Consider the following 19113-nt stretch of genomic DNA (forward strand, 5'->3'; position numbering starts at 1 on the left):
CATGCAAGCTGAAACCACGCCCAACAATCTTGATCAATAGGGATAGTAACAGTTGTTTCATGACTTTTAAAAATTTTTGTCAAAACCTTAAAAGGTCTCTTACTGTTATTTATAAATGTATATAGAAATGAAAAGTAAGGTAACTGCTATGCATTTGGTACACTGTAACATTAGAAACATTGAGAATTAAAGTATTTTATTTCTTTGTTAAAATCTTATCAAGAGTAGTTTGAGGAGTGCTGGCCACCTTCATCTTGCATGCTTTATAAAATACAGCAAGCTGCTTTTCTGGGCCTTGGCAAACCGTCATACTCCTTCTAAGTTTGGATCAGCTGCCAGCATTTATCCTTTGTTTTTTCAATGTTATGAAATATCTCCAAGAGTTCCTTAAATGTGAAGTTTTTTGCCAGCATTATTTCCCCTGGTGTCCCATCCCTCTCCCTCTCTTTCGTCACGGCCACTTTCCTCATGGGTGTTGGCCCTCGCCCCGGCTGCGTCTGCCACCCCCAGTGGCCGCAGTGCCAACATTCCCACAGGCAGCTATTTCTTCTATAGCTCCATTTATATTCAATTCAAATTTCACTTCCAGTGTTATCACTGTTAGTGGGGCTTTTTTTTTTTTTTTTTTGGCTGTACTTTTATCTTTGTTGGCCAATTCCTACTTTTAATTACCCATTTTAATAAAACGTCACATGGGTTTATCACCAGGAGACAGGGAGGTACCACAACTCCATGCCTTGTTGCCTGTGCATGAACTGAATAGCAATGTGCAGTGATCAGTCACCCCCAGACTTTGGAAGAAGTGATGTGATTGGTCACTGATCATGGTGCTTGCAGTTATTTATATAGTTTTTTCTGAAGAGCTAACAGCAAAGTTTGTACTTTCTGCAGTTACTCGTGGTTAATTCACTGTAGTTGCTATACTGTGGCACTGTGGGATTTAAATCACATTACTAGAGGACTGATGTTATTTGACTAAACTGTGGTAACTTAAATCTGTGCATATCAAGCCACACAAAGCATGGGCTGCCTGTATAGAAAATTACAAAGAATAATATAACACACATCTGTGTGCTCATCTCTGAGACTTTATAGTTATTAACATTCTGTTATGTATGTTTTAAGCATTTTTAATAAAGGAAATCAATTATAAGTAAGGTTGACATTCTCTTTTGTCCTCCAATTCCTATCCCATTCCCTTTCTTAACCTCCAAACTCCTATATCATCAAGAATTTTAAAGAGTGTCCTTCATTCAAAATAACATATTTTGAAAAAATTAAAAAACATATATAGACAAATAAGAAAGTGGTGACCTGCCTTCTTCCTGGAAGTAGCCAACGCCTGGAGATACTCCTATCTGTCGTGTCACACTCATCTATTTTTCTGGTATATTTAACATCTTTCTTACTGTTTGTCTTCCAGATTTATTCAGGAGATTGAGCATGCCCTAGGACTTGGCCCAGCCAAACAGTGCCCTCTTCGAGAGTTTCTCACCATGTACATCAAAAACATCTTCCTCAACCAGGTCTTGGCCGAGATCAACAAGGAGATTGAAGGAGTCACTAAAACATCTGACCCCTTGAAGATTCTGGCTAATGCAGACACCATGAAGGTACTGGGGGTGCAGCGACCTCTCCTGCAGGTAATCCCACACTTTGAACTTACTGTTTTCATCAGCAGTTGTCACTGACGTGGGAAGAGTCATAAATTAAAAAAAGAAGAGGAAGAATTGCCATCTGTTTCCAGATACATCAGGGAGAAAACAAGAGGAAATAAATTTCACAGGCACCAGGGAAATTTTGGTCTAATGTAGTTGGATAATGGAAGTTCCTTAAGATCTTTAAGAAAAAAAATGGTGAGCTTTGGACATGGGAGATGGAGAGTCTCATTGACATGCAGGCCACTCCTCATTATCATGCCTGGAATTTGTCCTTGAAAGGAATTTTTTTTCCATTGGTGAATGCATCCCAGAGTATGAAGGATTAACAGGAAGGAAGTTATTCTGCTTAACCTCAATTACCAGCGGGAAACTCTCTGTACCATTTGAGGGCAGACGTACTGCAAATACCTTGGCTAGCTCACAGTGAATTTGAACCTGGAAACTGGCTTTTAAAAGTCAGATCATTTAATTCCAGTGATGATCTTGTTAATATTGAAAATTTTACTTTGACTATGTATAACAAAATGGTTTCTGGGCAACAGAAAGAATAAAATAATCTGTCAGTAGATATTTTTGATTAATAGGCTGGAGGTAGATATTTTATATACATTTTAGCTAGTGATTTGGAGGTAAATATGAAACTAAAAAAATTAGTATGAGTTTAAATTGTAGGTATATATCAATGTAATAATAATTACATTGTGATCAAACTTTTATAGTGTTTCTTCATTTAAAGAGAAAGATGGGCACAAAAACTTTTTTTTTTTTTTTTTTTTTTTTGAGGCAGGATCTGGCCCTGTTGCCCAGACTAAGGTGCAGTGGTGTCATCATAGCTCACTGTAACCTCAAATTCTTGGGCTCAAGTGATCGTCCTACCTCAGCCTCCTGAGTAGCTGGTACTACAGGCATGCACCACCACACCTGGCTGATTTTTTCATTTTTGTAGTGATAGGGTCTTTCTGTGTTGCCCACGCTGGGCTCAAACTCCTGGCCTCAAGTGATCCTCCTGCCTCAGCCTCCCAAAATGCTAGGATTACAGGCATGAGCCACTGCCTAGCCACAATAGCACATTTTTACATAAGTTATATGCAATGAGGCTATTCAAAGTGTGGAAGGCTTGTGCTTTTCAAAAGAAGTTGTATAAATGGAAGGAAGCTATATTTGCTTCAGTTGCTTGCCCTTACACCTGCCTTTGTATATGTCTTCCTTGATTTTTCCTTCTTTGTACATTAAAATTAATAGAAGTGCTGGACATTTCTCAGGGAGATGTACTAGTTATTAGCATTCTTTTTTTAATGAGCAAACTCTTTTGATATTGAGAACATAGGATAGAGGCATCACACCCAGGAAGATGTTCATTCGGAGGGCCTGGGCTGTGTTAGAGATGCTCCCGGTGAGGGATGTGTACCGAGTACGGGCTGCAGAGAGGGGGATGGCACAGTGTGCTCACTCTTCCTCCTGCTGGGTTCCTCTCCCACTGGCTCAGTGTGTGGCTGGGATCTTCTCCTCTCTGAGTCTCACTTCAGATGTCACCTACACTGAGAAGCTTTTTCTGACTGCCCTACCTAAGTAGGCCCCCTTTCCTGGCTATTCTCCATTCTCCCCTTTTCCCTCAACTGCCATCCATTATCAATACTGAGGCCAAACCTATGGACTGTATCATGGGGTCTCCCTTGCCAGGTGGCTTCTGATCAGGTTCTGCCAGTAGGAAGCACCAGCAGGAGATCGGAGGATGAGAAGAGAGAGAGAGACAGGGTGATTTCTTCTCCTCTTCCTCCCCACTTTGGATCATGGTCCTGGCTGTGGTGCCTCTCTCCACAGGTCCTGCCAGATGACACTTGCTTCATAGCTGCAGTTATCACTTGGCTCTCACAATGCAATTTCTTCTCTTGGCCTTTTGATTTCAGCTTCCTGCTATTACTAGTCTCTGGGTGCCTCAATATCCCTTGTTGCTTCTTTCAACCCTTCCTCTACCTCTGGAAGTTCTCTCTTCATTAATGTTTCCTCATTTGTATCATCTGAATGGAATACCCTTGTTGTCAGCCTCCCAAATAGATCTCCCCAGTTAATCAATATTTTAACATTTTGGGTTTTTTCCTTCTTAACACATATCACAACTATAATTATTAATTAATTTTGCTAACTTGTCTATTTTCTGTCTGTTACCACTATAGGGTAAGTTCCAAAAGCATATTATAGTGCTAGGCGACAGGAAGGTGCTCAATAAATAATTTATTGAATGAATGAACGCATGCATGGCTAGATGGATGGATGGATGGATGGATATAGTGAATAAGTTTTGAGAGTTATAAATACCTGCAGAGTCAGATGGAAAGATAAGAAATACAGAGTGACAAAAACATGTTTACTTTTACGTTTTGTCTGACCGTGTTATTAGTCTCATTTCCATCAGAAAACTTGTTGGAGTTTATTTACCTGCAGCGTCATGCTATATGCCGTACGGGGCAACTTTAAAATGCTTAGTGTGCTGAATTTAACAGGGGAGAAAAAGGCAACAGTGCACCACAGAGTGCATCTGTGAGCTAAAGACGCTGGCTTATTCAACGTGACAATTTTCCTCCAGAGTAGCAAAGACACATTAAAACTCATGACTAGTTGACTACAATCTGGGCCACAGCAGGGCCATATATACTACCAGCTAAATGGCATCTCTGGCCAGTCTGTCTCTGTGCCTGCCAGATCCTGCCAACCTCGTCACCTGCCATTTTGTACATGTTACTATGCCTCTTGTCCTTTAAATCATTTACTCCATTCCAAGGCTAGGTAAGGACTTCACCTCTACCTTTTCTCTCTTTGACCTGGTAAAGAAACAGTAATTATATATAAGTGAGTAAATCTTGACACCAAGGCCATTCAAGCTATTAAGCTGCAAATTTGCTTTCAGAGCTTAAACACTTGCTTTGGTTTTTGGTTATTTTGTTGTCCTCTCTTTCTTCATAAAAATTTTATTTCATGGAAATGCAAATTAGTTATACCATATCAATAAATTTGTTTAATATTCTCAGAGTTTGGAGGTTTAAAAAGCAAACGAGGCGATGGTTATTTTTTCCCCATCTTGAGAAATTCCCTTGCTTTATAAGGATTGTAAACTGTTTTCTAACAACCTGCCATGCTCAAGTTTCATTGTTTCTGAAACATGTTTCTATTTCTCCTTGATATTTTTATTCCCAGCTAATGATAGGCAGCTAAATGGAAGAAAAAGTAAGAAATAATTCTCAAAAATTTTAGCTGGGGCTCCAAAATAAATGTTAAGAAGGGAGCTTAGAGGAAATATACGGTTGTGTGAAAGATGCATATAGATTAAGTACTTAATTACAGGACGTTTAAAAATGTCCTTAGAAGTGCTTCCCTCTGCCAGACTGTGGTTTGGTCACAGAGTGGGAGAGAGGATGTGCCTTCCCCCTGGGGCAGCACCCAGTGTCATACAGCGTCAGCCCAGCAGGACTCCCAGGGAGGGTGGAAGGACAGCTGTCTCAGGGCTGCTTCCCTTTGGTGATGGGCAGACGCAGCGCCTGGGAGCCCTGTGAAGAGAAGCCCAGTACACTCTGTCCTTGTCTCTCCAAAATGGCCTCGGGGCAGTACAGACACTCGGGTTGCGAGGGGACATTCCTGTGGGTGCTAACATGCGTTCGCATCAGTGACTTTACTTTCTAGTCACAGGTTCCCCAGGAGGGAAGGAAGGAAGTGAACAGGAAGGAAAAGAGTACCAGCACCATTTTATACGTGAAACAGCCGTGCAAGTGTTGGCCCAAAATGGCACAGCAGAGTAGTACTAGTAGTAATAGTAGGAGTAATCATAGTGATGACAGCAGTCATAACAGCAGGTAGTAGTGATGATAGCAGCTAACATTTAGTAGCGTTTGCTGTGAGTCAGACACTATTCTGGGTGCTTTATATGCATTGACTTGCAAGTGCTTTAAATGTATGGCAACGACTCTGTGGAGTGGTGTTCTTATTATGGTGAGAAAATTGAGAAACAATGAAATTAAATAACTTGCCCACAGTCACAGGCTGGCAAGTAGTAGAACTGTAGCTGAAACCCAGACGATCTAACCCTGTTGTCTGCTCTAAACTGGTTCTACGCAAAGTGGAGTCTGAGGATTATGCTTGTCTGCAAGCTCTTTGGTACCAGTCTTCCCTGAGACATAGGGAATTTGAGAGTGATCACGTAGCCACTGTATTTTTTTTAGCAATTGATATTTTTAGACAATTGACATTGTTTTGGATCTAATAAAAAATTGGGGCTTGTGTTTTGTATATCTTTGTGAGTTTTAAAATTTCTTTTTTTCTAGTGATTCATTTTATTGTATTTTATAAAAGTATCATTGTGCAACAAATTGGGTGGAATAAACCGGGCTCTTGCCATAGTTAGAGATGCCCTGCTCTAAATCCCTCACTCCTCTGCGCTGCTTCCCAGAGAAGAAAAGCATAGAACCATCTCCTCTGCCTCAGCTCCTAAAGTGCTTTACAACTGATAGAGCAGCTATTTGTTGGATATTTCTTGGATATTGGTTGCAGTTGGTTCTCTAAGTCCCCAGCTCCTAGAACACATCTGCCACAGAGGAGGCACCCAATACTTAATAAATGGATGGATGAATGAGTCAGTGAAGATGAAGGAATGAATGGTGGCTTCCATAGGACAAGGACATGTGTGTGCATGGTTTCCACCCACAGTGTGAGATTCATCATCCTGAATTTAGGATTTCTGACTAAATTAAAGCGTCACAGTTCTTGTGCCTCTTACTCTCCCAGTGTTAAGGCTGGATTGGATACACTGCATGGTCCTTCGTCTCTGCTCTTTCTGTTGCCATCACTTTTTCTGCAAAGTGGCTTCACCCACTGCAAGGCAAAGCAGGCTGATTCAAACTAAAGGAATCTCTTAAGAAAAATTTCTCATTTCTCCTGAGTCAGATTCTGAACGTGGAGTTTTAGAATTTCATGGCTGGCATCCTGGACACGGAGTTTTGGAAACAGTTGATTGAGGTGGATACCTTTTCGTGCCTTACCTATCTCCCAGAGTCTACAAATTGTTCACTCCTCAAACATAAGGAAACAGACTGAACTGACTGACTTCAGTTCCCTAGTTTGTCACTGATTTGAGGATATCATTTAATTGATTTCTTCTTTGCTGCTCCATCTAAAAAAAGAGTGAGGGGACTGATACTTAAGGTTTTTATCCCTCGCCTATCAAAGTGCTGAATGGGCAACTATCTCTGTGAACACTGATACTAGCAAAGTTTCTTCCCCTGCCCCAGTAGAATATCCTATACCCTCGCTACTTGGAGAATGGTCTGTGGACAAGAGTGTCAGACCTCTGAATCAGCATCTGCATTTGTACAGCATCACCAGGTGGTTTGCATACACAGCAGAGTTTGTGAAGCATTGCCTTACACCAGTGCAACACACAGTGTGGACTGGGGGCATCCCCCTCAGCTGGGGGCTTGTGAAAAATGCACATTCCTGAACCTCACCCCACCCTGGGATCTTGGTTCTAACCAGCCTAACGTATAAGAAGCATTCCCTTAACACAAGGGCATCCTGCCCAGCTTCAGGTTAGGAAATGGGATCTAATGTTGTAGGCTCTTGGCTTTTTGGTGAACCACAGTAGTCACTTAAAAAAAAAGTATCTAGCATTGTTTCATACAGGCCAGAAATTGTAAAAACAATATTTGCAGCAGCAGCAGCAGCACCAGCAGAAGCTGCTTCCTTGTCTAGCACATTGGTGGGTTTTGGAAGGTTCTTCCCACATGGAAGATGAGCCTACATTTTCTGGCTCATGGAGGGCAATGTGAAACAGAGGCGGCTTTCCTAGTGCTCAGCCTCGAGTTCCCGCATCATTGGAGGAACAAATATAAGCTGTGCAAGTATAAATTTTAGGCAGTCTTGAAACATGTAAAGCATATTTTCATTTTCCTCTCTGCCCCAGTATTTGTCAGAGCACATTCTGAGAAGTGAAATGGCTACTGCAGATGCCACACAGTCCCCCCTGCCAGCTGTGGGCTGAGAGCGGTGGTTTTCAGCAACGCTACCTTTACAATCACCCAGGGGCTTCCTAAAAATACCACTGCGCAGATCCCATCAGTTGGTCAGAAGCGGGGCCTGCCTGGGGCCAGTGTTTTTCAAGATGCCCAGGTGGCCCCAGCGTGCAGCCAGAATGAGTGCCTCTGGCCTGGGTCTTTCACTCCACGGTATCAGTTATTGCCCTGAGAGAGAGTCCATCAAAAATCATGGTTGAGGCACTCTTTAATTCAGTCAGGTTTATAACAGAGTGCTCTGTTGGATACTTCGAACCAAGCCTTGTACATGAGCCTTGGAATCAGACAGAAATGGATTTCGATCTCAGCCATTTCACCATGACCAAATTGCTTAACCTCTCTGTACCTATTTCTTCCTCTATAAAATGGGAATAATAAAATGTATGTCATAGAAACACTAATGTTACATGCAATAATGAACGTCAAACATACCCTCTCCTTCCTACCCTGTGTCACACGTGCGTGGATCTCTGCCTTGACGGCTCTGACGTGTTGCCTGCCTGCTCCTTACCTGTCGCCTTCCCGGCTCTCTGACCTCTGCTGACTGTGCTCCTCCACCCCTGCTATCTCCTTCTCAGCACCAACTGCTGCTGTCTACTCCAGCACACACCTGGTAACTTCTCTTTCCTGCCCTCCACTACCCTGGTGTGACAGCAGGAGGTGATACTGTTTTACCTCCTTTCTCCTTTTCCTAGAGTTAGTCAGCTGACCATTTCTGAGCAGCAGAAGCGGCAGGCGGTATCTGTGACCATTAAACCTAGTGGATTAGTCTCCAAGGGCTGCCATGACAAATTACCCCAAACTTGGTGGCTTAAAACAACAGAAGTTTCTTCTCTCACACTACTGGAGGCCAGGAGCCACATTCCCTCCAAAGGCTCTAGAAGAGGACCCTTCCTTGCTTTTTCCAGCTTCTGATGGCTCTTGGTGTTTCCTGGTTCTGGCACCATAACTCCAAGCTCTGCCTCTATCTTAACGTGGCCTTCTCCCCTCTGTCTCCATTTGTTCTCTTTTTGGCTCTTGTAAGGATACTTTCACTGGATTTGGGGTCCATCCTAATCCAATATGATCTCATCTCAGTCCTTACCTTAATTACATCTGCAAGGATCCTATTTCCAAGTTAGGTCACATTCTGAAGTTCCATGCAGAATTTCGGGGGGCACACTATTGCATCCACTACAGCTAGTAAGTAGAAGCAAGTTGTACAGAATGCGGCATGTTCAATTTGCTATATTTTCCTTGAAGACACTCTGGGAGGAAGCAGGGTAGAAGTATTGCTGTTAAGGCAGTAGGCCCAGCATGGCTTAAATTCTAGATGTCAAGATTCAAAATGAAAGTTTTTGGTAGACTGAGTGATTGCTGGGGTTCTAGTTAGGCCTTATTGAAGGTTGGTGGACACAGCTGCTTACAGTATAGTAACTTGTTAAAAACAATTATACTGATGTTCAAACCTATTATTTCCCCATCCAAGCCAAGGCACTGCCAGTAATGTCTTCTGGTTTCCCAAGGATGTGTGGCCAGGAGCACTAGCATATTGTTTTCATCATATCAAATTATGTTAATATGAAGAAGTTGCATTTGAGCAGCATTTGCATCACGGCCAGTTGTTGCCGTTCCACTCTCTGGTACAGAACAGATTCAGCTTTTATTAGTGTAAATAGATTAGTCTCATTTAAGGTCTGCTGGAAGTCATGAAAATCATTAAGTTGAACAGAGAGTTGATCAATTGATTTTTTTCCTCTCTATAAGCTCTGAAAGATAGTGCTAATGGTCTCACGGTGCTAAAATAAGTCTTATAACCAAGATTCCTTGGGTCTAATCTGATTCTTTAGTGTTTACAAATACCTAAAGAAATACTAATGTACCTCTCATGGTTTTGATTTTCTTTGAATTTTACTCTTATTTATTCAGTAACAGTGTTGTTTCACCTCTTCATGCCGAGAATAGGCCTCAAATAACCAACTACCTGTGGCTACTTTAGACTTTATCCAGGAAGATGGAGTAGAAGACGCCTTTGTTCTTGTGTTTGATTATTTAGATTGTCACCATGGCTTTCAAAAAATACACGTGTTCACTTTCAAGACAACTGAGCAAATTAAATCTTTCATTACTAATGGGGATTTTGGGGATCTTGTAACATTCATCTGTGTTTTCAGGTGATTTTATCAAGTTGTGTTACTTTGTATCATTAATTCTATTACTGGTTTAATACATTTTAATTTTTGTAGAATTTTTGTTGTGACTCATTATAGCCATTTTTGAAAGTAATGAAACTGCTAAGTTTCATCGTGATAATGGTGGGAGAAGCACGTAAAACGTGGTTTTTGTCTTCATAATTGTCGGCTTGATGACCTTAGACAGGCCCAAGCCACTTACCTTCCCTGAGTTTCCCTTCCCTCATCTATAATATGAGAATGATATTTGTTGAAACTGTTTCAGAAGACTGGGATAAGAAGTACAATGGGATCATGTGTTCAGCAGGGCTTTATGAAGTACTTTGAGTACTGGATGTTTCATAACAATTATTACTATTGGTCTACATGCCCACATGGTTGTTCCTTTCAGAAAAATCCATTAGCATTAAAGGGAATGATGCTATAATTAAAAAAAAAACCTACAGAAATCAAAAATGTTTCCTATTAATGAAAAGCTTCACTAATCTTTTCCAACAGTTTGTTTCATACATGATTAGAAAACCAGTGTAAGAATCTGATATTTCTTTCCACCAGTTTATCATAAAGATATTTTAAACATACATAAAAGCTGGAAAAAATGTCCAGTGAACACCCACATACTCACCACCCAGATTCTGCAATAAACTTTCCTATATTTGCTTTATAGCATACCCCAACTTGTATGTTAATTCCTCTTCAGCCATCCTAGAGATGAATTCCCAGTCATTTCCTGAGCACCTTACCATAGTGCTGTTCACAGGATTGTAATATCTTACCTAGAAAACCTGAACATACAGAGAGATACATTAAGTGAAAGAGTAGTTACTTTAAAAGAGTGTTCATTTTCTAAAAGTACTCATCCAAATGTTTCTTTCAAATAGTATCCTGGAGGAAGAAATTGACCAACTCATGCTTGTGATTAATCTATAAGTAGTGCTTTTATTGATATAATATTACAAAGGAATTTATCCTTATAACTGTTGATGAAAAAGTCTATGAAGTGAGAGGTGATTTTTATATACAGACAGAACAGGCCGATTATATATGATCAACTTGAATTTTTATAAATACCTTTAACTTATTGTCTTATTTCTGAATGAAAAAGAAATAGGATCTTGTCTGTCTGGCTGGTTTTTCTTGGTTAACCAGACTTCTATAAGTAGCTTTCTGCAAAGCAATGGGAGAAAAAAAAATTATCTATATTTAAACTAGCTTCTATACAGTATAACCAGCTAGGCCTTTTGAATAATACCAGAGGGGCTAAAAATAAACGTTATTTTTTCTTTTGTCTGCAAAAAATCATCTGCAACCAACCTTATATGTTTCATAAGGAGCCTTAATGATTTCAAAAATCTTTGTTTTTTGAGGTCAGTCATTATTCCGAATACTTTCTTCCACAGTCCATCATCTCTTATAATGTATTTGGAACTGATTTTAATTTAGATGCAACTTTGAAAGAATTCATCTATTCCGTCTGGTTTATGAGGTCAGTTTTAAAAGAACAAGCTGGAAGGCTTTATCCACATGGGTAGAGGAGTCACAAGGGACTGCTGAATGAGAAAGTAATTACAGTTAGTGACATTTGTTTACCAGCTTTTCTTGGGGCTAAGAAACTTGTGTGAGCACGAGGCTGTTTCAGCGTGACATCAACATAGGGCTAAGCACTGGGCTTTAAACTAGGACTCAGAGTTTACTTTCTGTCGTGAGTAAAGGCAGGCCCACGGATGGCCGTCTTATTTGTCTCCTAGACAACTACGGCTCATTGGGATAAGCATTTTGAGACGTTGATTGGCTGCTGTCCGTTTTGCTCTTGCCTCAGCCCACTCCTTGGTGGATAAGCAGGAGGGAAGGTAAAGACTTATGACAGATCTGCTGACAGGGACCCAAATACATTAACACTCTGTCACTCAGATCTTAAGAGAGCTGCCTTTGCCTGAAATATATTTGACGTTGCTTGCTAACAAAGGCATCTTCAGATTTGTTTCTTTTCCTTAAATGTTAGAGAAAAGGAAGAGCATCCCATTAAAAGATACTAGGAAGAGAGAAAAGGCTGGCTCGACAGCCCAAGCAAATGATAGTTATCATTCTTGGGAGCAGCACAATTGCTGATCAGGCAAGATTACCAGTAGGAGCCAGATGAGTGTAGACAGAGAACTGCTGTACTTGGGGAATTTTCGAGGTTCTTATCCTAAGTAATTTTTGCCCTGTCTGGATGTTGCAGCTCTGGTTTAGAGATGTTCTAGCGAGAAAATGAAGAGATACAAGACTATCTTGGCTTGGAAGTTTAATGGCCCTTTAAGATTAACTGTTGAAATAAAGCAGCTGTTTTTCTTCATGCTTTTCAAGGATCCTGTCCTACTCAAAAACTTGGCATGCGCTTAATCTTAGCCTAGACTAAGCTGGGCTGGTAAAAATCTGATACATCTCCTTTAATAAGAGTGACATGACACAGTGGAGTCATTTCTACTGGTGAAATTCTAATACAACTGAGTGATTAATATTTATTTATTAAACACCTGCTTTGTGCTATCACTAGACAAGGTGATGTAGGGATACAGAATAAATATAAAGCAAGATTCTTTCTTCTCACAAATTTAGTAGCGATCAATTAATTAGGGAGCCAGAATTTCTCCCACCCATGAATCCAAGAACAGTAGAGGACAGTTTGTAATTGAGCACTGAATGTGATCATTTAGAAGATTTTTTCACAGTGAGAATTAAGGAGAGAGACAACGAGGACTGGAGAATTGAAGACAGACCTTAGGCAAGAAGTGGGCATTGTAGGATGTGTAGAAATGGAGAAAGCGACCCAAACAGGGGACACAACATAAGCAAAGACACAGAAGATCAGACTGACCACCATGTGTTCATGAGACAGAGCAGTCTCAATGAAGAATGAATGCAGAGTGAGAAGTAAGGGTAACGGGGTGCATAAACTCTATCAGGAAGGTCTCAAACTTTGAGCACACAGTTTCTTTTTGAAGTGGGAAGGATACAGGATGGTGAAAGGTTTCAGAGAAGGGACGTACTCAAATGGATGCACTTTGATGAGTAGTGGGTTGTGGCAGTTCCCCAACACGATTAGAGGGCAGAAAGCCTGGGCTTGCAGAGACCAGCTAAGGCAGGGATCCAGCTCTGAAGGGGAGGCAGGTGGTTTCCTATGAGTGTTTCTCTCAAGACCAAAGCTTTGGGTAGTGACCTCATGGCTGCCTGAGGTTTGGTGAGCCCCAACATTTTGCTGAGCTCAGCATTTGAAGTCATTCTTTTGATTGATTGTCATAATTGACCAAGCCACCCTAGCAGTCTAACTCTCTGGGATAAATACCGTACTCATTAATCTCCATCAGATTGTCCTTCCTGAGCCCTCAAAGGCCGTGACTAGATGGATTTGTCATCACCTCCGTGTCCACAGGAGCAGCCATTTGGCTACAGCACGTTCATATTTGTTTAAAGATTAAGCCGTACATTTCTCATTTATTGCCTTTTTAGACACACAGGAACTCTGTCAGTTAAAGTCCTGCTTTGGGGAAAAGGCAGCACACAGTAACTCATTAACAGGTTATCTATGTCATTATGTCCTCTTTGGATTGTGCATATAGAAAATAGAGTCCTTTGAGGAGAAAAAAAGATCCATCTAGGCCTCCAGTTTCCCTTTTTTTTTCTTCCTCATTTTTATCTTCTTTTTTCTCCCTCTATAGTTACAGCTATTCCCATGATGGATGGTCATATCTGTGGAGTCCAGAATACCCTGAGTATTCACTTGCAAATAGCTACAAAGTCAAAGTCAGATAACTGCACTTAAATGAGAGCCATTCTCTACCTCTCCTCAATGCACACGCACTACTTCTCTTTGCCCCACTGCAACTGCAGGAATTTAATTGCTTCTTCCTTTTTATCCCACAGAGCATTTCTGAATTTGTTGTCCCCTTGGTCATTTCAAGGTCAGGGCTGCCTATCAGGCACTTACAGAAGTGCTCTGGTGACCTTGCTTGCTATGTTTGCCAGTAGCTTGCAAGGTTTTACCAGAGTGAGCAGCCTGCCTGAGCAGAGAGAGGGCTGGACTGTCAGTTAATTTCTTGCCTCTAAAATCTTTTCTTTTGTACTTTCAAAATTTTGCTTTAGAGCCAAAAGAGATCTTTGACACATAGTAGGCACTCATTTGTTTAATGAATAAAATGGAAATTGCCAGAAGCTATGTTAAAGTGTAGCCTCTGGCTTACATGATTAGGGATAGGGTATATAAAGGGGAACCTATGTTGTTTGTCAAGGAAAGTAGCATTAAATATTTGTTTTGTAATAAACTTTTTATTTCAGAAAAGTTTTGGATTTACAGAAAAGTTGGAAAGGTACGTAGTACAGAAAGTTTCCATACATCCCACACTTAGTTTTCCTGTTATTAAGACCTTATTCCTGTATTTGTATGGTGCATTTGTTAATATTCACTAATATCAATACATTATTACTAACTAAAGTGAATACTTTCTTCATATTGCCTTGTTTTTTACCAAATGCTCTTTTTCTTCCAGGATCACATCCCGGATACCACATTACATTTTCTTGTTATGTCTCCACCAAGGGTGGGGAACCTATAGCCTTGGGGCCACATGTGGCCTTCTGGGTCTTTGAGTGTGGCCTTTTGACTGAATCCAAATTTTACAGAACAAATCCTTTCAATAAAAGAAGTTTGGATTCGGTAGAGGGGCTGCAGGTGGGGATCTAGAGGGCCACATGTGGCCCTGAGACCACAGGTTCCCCACCTCTGCGTGGCTATCTTGGATGTAACAGTTTTCTCACTTTTCCTTTTTTTGTTGGCCTTGACAGTATCGAGGAGTACTGCTTCCGTATGTTATAGAATGTCCTGCAATATGGATTTGTCTGATGTTATGTTATTCTAATGATTTTACTAGGATTATGTGTTTTTGGGAGGAAGATCACAGAGGTAAAGTGACACTTTCATCACATCATATCAGGAGTACATGCTATCAATATTACATGTCACTGTTGATGTTAACCTTGACTACTTGCCTGAGGCAGTGTTTGTGGGGTTTGTCCACTATGAAGTTACTTTCCCCTCTTTCCATAGTGTACTCTTTGGAAGGAAGTCACTTTGTACAACACATACACAAAGAGCAGGGAATAATGCTTGAGGATGGAGTGTCTCTAAATTATTTGGATTACTTCTACATGAGAAATTTGTCTCTTCCCTCCCATTTTTGTATTCAGTCATTTATTTATGTCATATGGACTCATGGATTTTTATTTTATACTTTAGGTTATGATCCGGTACTACTTTACTTATTTTGTTGCTCGGATTATGCCAGCTTTGGCCATCAGGAGCCCCTTTAGTTAACTCCTATATCTCCTATATCCTCATCATTGTGACTTTCTTTTTAAAGCACTTCCTTACTTTCTGGCACTATAAGATGCTCTAGGCTCATCTTGTGTATTTCCTGCCCCAGTCCTAGAATCAGCCATGTTTCTAAGGACCCTATTCCCTTTTATTGGAGAATAGTATTAGAAACTAAGATCTGGGGACTTGGTAAGCTTCCTGCTACTTGAGTATCAAGACCTTCTCAACTGACATTAAAAGGAAACATACCAGTGTATACTAGCCCTTGTATGTATTCATATCTGTGACTATTTCTATATGTAACTTTGTATCTGCGTCAAGCTGCATGAGTTCATACTGATGTCTCCAACCCTTATCCATTACTACATGGGTCATTCTAGCCTCCACTTTTTGCTTAGATGTGATGTGTTCTCCAACAGTGAGAAACCTAGCTGCTACCATCCGCCGTCATTTACTTAATTGTATACATTGATTCTCATATACACATCTAGAAGTGTTCAATTCCAGTATACATGTATAACAGTACCAGAATTGTAAACCCACACCCTTGTGGAGATAGTTTTATCCACTAGCATACAGTGCTCATGTGTAGTTTCTTTTGCCTTTAGTCTTAACAGAATGTGCTCATTTTTAAAGTTACTTGGGTCAGCACCTTTTCCCCCACCCCCTTCAGAAAGATTGTTCTATATATTTGCAGTACAGTTAGGTGGTTTTGTCCCATTCTGCATTTTATCCTGTGATCCCATGATATCCTAAATGATTTCTTTAAATTTGTATACATTAATGTTCGCTCTTTGTGCTTTAAAGTTCTGTGGGCTTTGATAAATGCAACATGCCATATGTCTACCATTACAGTATCATACAGAAGGTTTTTTCTACCTTAGAAAATTCCCTGTGTGTCACCTACTCAACACTTCTCCCTCCCCCCAAGATTCTGGCAATCACTGACCTTTTTATGATCTCTCTAGTTTTGCCTTTTCCAGAATTAATATCATGGGAATCATACTGTGTGTAGCTTTCTCAGGCTGGCTTCTTACAATTAGCAATATGCATAAAATTCCTTCATGGCTTTTTATAACTCGGTAGCTCATTTTTTTAATCACTGAATAACATGCCATCAGATGGAGGTACCACAATCTTCTATGCACTCACCTATTGAAGGATAATCCTGCTTCCATTTAGGGTGATTATGAATAAAGCTATAAACATCTCCACATAAGTTTTTGTGTGGCCATACACTTTCGAATCAGTTGTTTGTTTGTTTGTTTTATTTTAACCTGTATATCAAAGTTGTTGGGATCAATGGGGTTGTAGTGGCTGGAGCAGACATGAAAATAAACAAATACATCACAGTAGTACATGTTTTAATACAAGTATGAACATAATGTGTAAACTGTTGAATCTACACTAAAAAAAAGTTGAAAGTAAAAATATTTAAATTACTCTTATGTTCTACTATAAAAAAGATAATACCATTGTTTTCCAGGAAAAACACTCTCTTTCTTTACACACACACACACACACACACACAAAACCAACCTACTTGCTGAAAACATGCGGCTACAGCTATAGAAAAGACCATGAGTCAGAGGCCACAAAAGTCTCCTGTCTGAAAAAAGATAGTTGTAGGAACTCACTGGCAGCAGAATCCTGTAGAACTTAACACACGATTTTTCTTCTTCCATCTTAACTAGTGGGAGAGAAAAATCCATGTAAAGGAGATCAGCTCTTGTCCATGAGAAGGAAGAAAAAGACTAAGGATGTTTAGGTATCTGGAAACCTGGAATGAATTAATAAGACAAAAGAGCAAATTTAATTATTTTACCACGTCATTTGGACCTAGCAACAAATAAATTTATTCTGGGATTTGTGGTTCCTCCCCCGGGTATTTCTTATAGAGGGGTCTAAACCCAAAGGAGCTCACCACACATAGGAAATGATGAAACCTTGCTTTGTCAGGAGCTAAGCTTTCCTCTTTCTAGAAGAGCTTCTGTGTTAAGCTTCTAGGAAGAGATGGCTTTGGCCAGGAGGCCTTTCAGAGGGTTCTTGCTTTCTGCTTGCACACTTTTGAGTGTCAGAGGGCTGGTTCAACTGGGCCAGTTGGAGCCTGACTTAAACACCAGTCAGTGGTGAAGAAGGTGGGACAGAGCGAAGGGAGAAGTATGATTACTGCCTGGGAGATGGAACACACGGTACCAGGTACACTCTCCTTGAATGTGCCCTGGCCCTGCGTGTTAGTAAAATAACACAAGCTCAGAGCCTTGATTAGATTAGCAAATCCTCCTCATTTGAAAAGGAACTAATAGGGTGGAAGGAGCATAGGCAGAGGGGCCAAAGCTTAAGTGCAGAAAGAACTTTCTCCAGCAGCTGGCAGGACAAGAAATTTGTAAGCAGCAAGTGATCAGCAGAAGCTTTTTGATGTATAGAACATAATAAGAGAAAACGTTTAGGTGAAAAACAAAAAATTCAGAGATACATTATAATTTATGTTATAGTTTAGTTGGTGAATGTTTTTAATTAGTCCCTGGATAAGTGTATTTTTTTTTAAATCTTGGTATAGTTCACATATTTGTCTAAAATACATTAGTTAGATATTTATGTGATTCGTTACATATTTATAATACCTGGTTTTTTTATGGAGTAGTTTTATAGAAATCATCATAAATGACTGGATTGAAAGCTATTTTTACTCTTTCTCGACTAGCTTTATCTAGGGAAAACCAAGGTAACTGGCTTATGAAACTATTGACTGGATTCACTCATGAGTACTAACCCCATTGTAGACCTTATGCCTAGGTGGAAATAATCAATCGCTTTAGTGCTAGCTTAGCAAATGCAAATACTTCAAGTAATAGCAGAAATGTTAGGCTTATTTTAATTCTATTTCCTTATTATCCTACTTCCAAAAGAATTGGGTCTGAAATATACAGGCACAGGCTTGTTTACTTATGTGATGGAAATATTAATATAACATATCAGACAGGCAATGTTGTGACCAAACTGCATGTATATGGGACATTCTAAGTCATAAATCTTTTTAATAAAAGCCTGATTGTGTACAGTCAATGTACATTATGAATTTTCCCCAGCTAGCATTGGTATTCTCTGTCATATAAAGAGTAGACTTCAATAGAATTTTAAGGCTAGAAGGTACCTTAGAAATTGATCAAATTTTATCACTAGAGTCAAGTTCAACATGTTAAGTGCCTTGTATAAGGTGAGATGGATGTCTGGTGAATCTAGGCCCCTCCCCTTCTGGCCTAATTCTTTCTGTTCACCTGTAGTATTATTTAAAACCTGTTACCTTTGATGTACCGAGTGGTTTATTTATATTGGATCTTAACAGCACCAACACTTGTACTATAATAAATATTTTGTTCTGCTGAACTTCTAGAAAAGTAACATCTTAAGCCACCTCCTACTTAGGGTGACTTTGCCTTTCCTTTTCTTCCTTTCTCTAAAGGCAGAACACATTTCACTCCAAAACTAAGTCACAGGCATCTCTCTCCTAATTTATGGTTTTCAAAATTTTAGAGTATTTTTTTTCCCTTGCTGCCCAGAATGCTGTCTGAAAAGTCACAATGATTTAAATAATTGATGGCTACTTTATGAAATTGTCAGCCTGGATCCATCCTCCTGCCTCCCCCAACCGCAAGTCCTTGAGCAGCTAATCCTTTTATGTTGTATGCTTTTTTTTTTCCTTCCTGGTTTCATTTAGATAATTATATTATTCACCCTGGAATATAATTGCCGTTATACTGTGGGGGAAGTGGGGGTGGAGTGGGGTGGGAGCTGCCTGCAGATGCCAACGGCAGGTTGTAAAATGTCTGTTACACTCTAGCCTCTAATTTCTTTCCATCCCACCCTTTAAAGAT

General features: G+C 40.1%; 1 protein-coding gene across 1 annotated transcript in view; it reads left to right on the forward strand.

Moving 5' to 3' along the window:
- The window catches only part of EXOC4 (exocyst complex component 4), a 738581-nt gene that overhangs the window by 515967 nt on the left and 203501 nt on the right, over positions 1–19113 (forward strand). The window contains exon 11 of the mRNA XM_069462610.1: positions 1424–1643. Within this exon, the coding sequence (XP_069318711.1) occupies positions 1424–1643 (220 nt within the window). The remainder of the gene's footprint in view (positions 1–1423; positions 1644–19113) is intronic.

The sequence above is a fragment of the Eulemur rufifrons genome, chromosome 29 (genome assembly GCF_041146395.1).
Source record: "Eulemur rufifrons isolate Redbay chromosome 29, OSU_ERuf_1, whole genome shotgun sequence".
Lineage (NCBI taxonomy): Eukaryota > Metazoa > Chordata > Mammalia > Primates > Lemuridae > Eulemur > Eulemur rufifrons.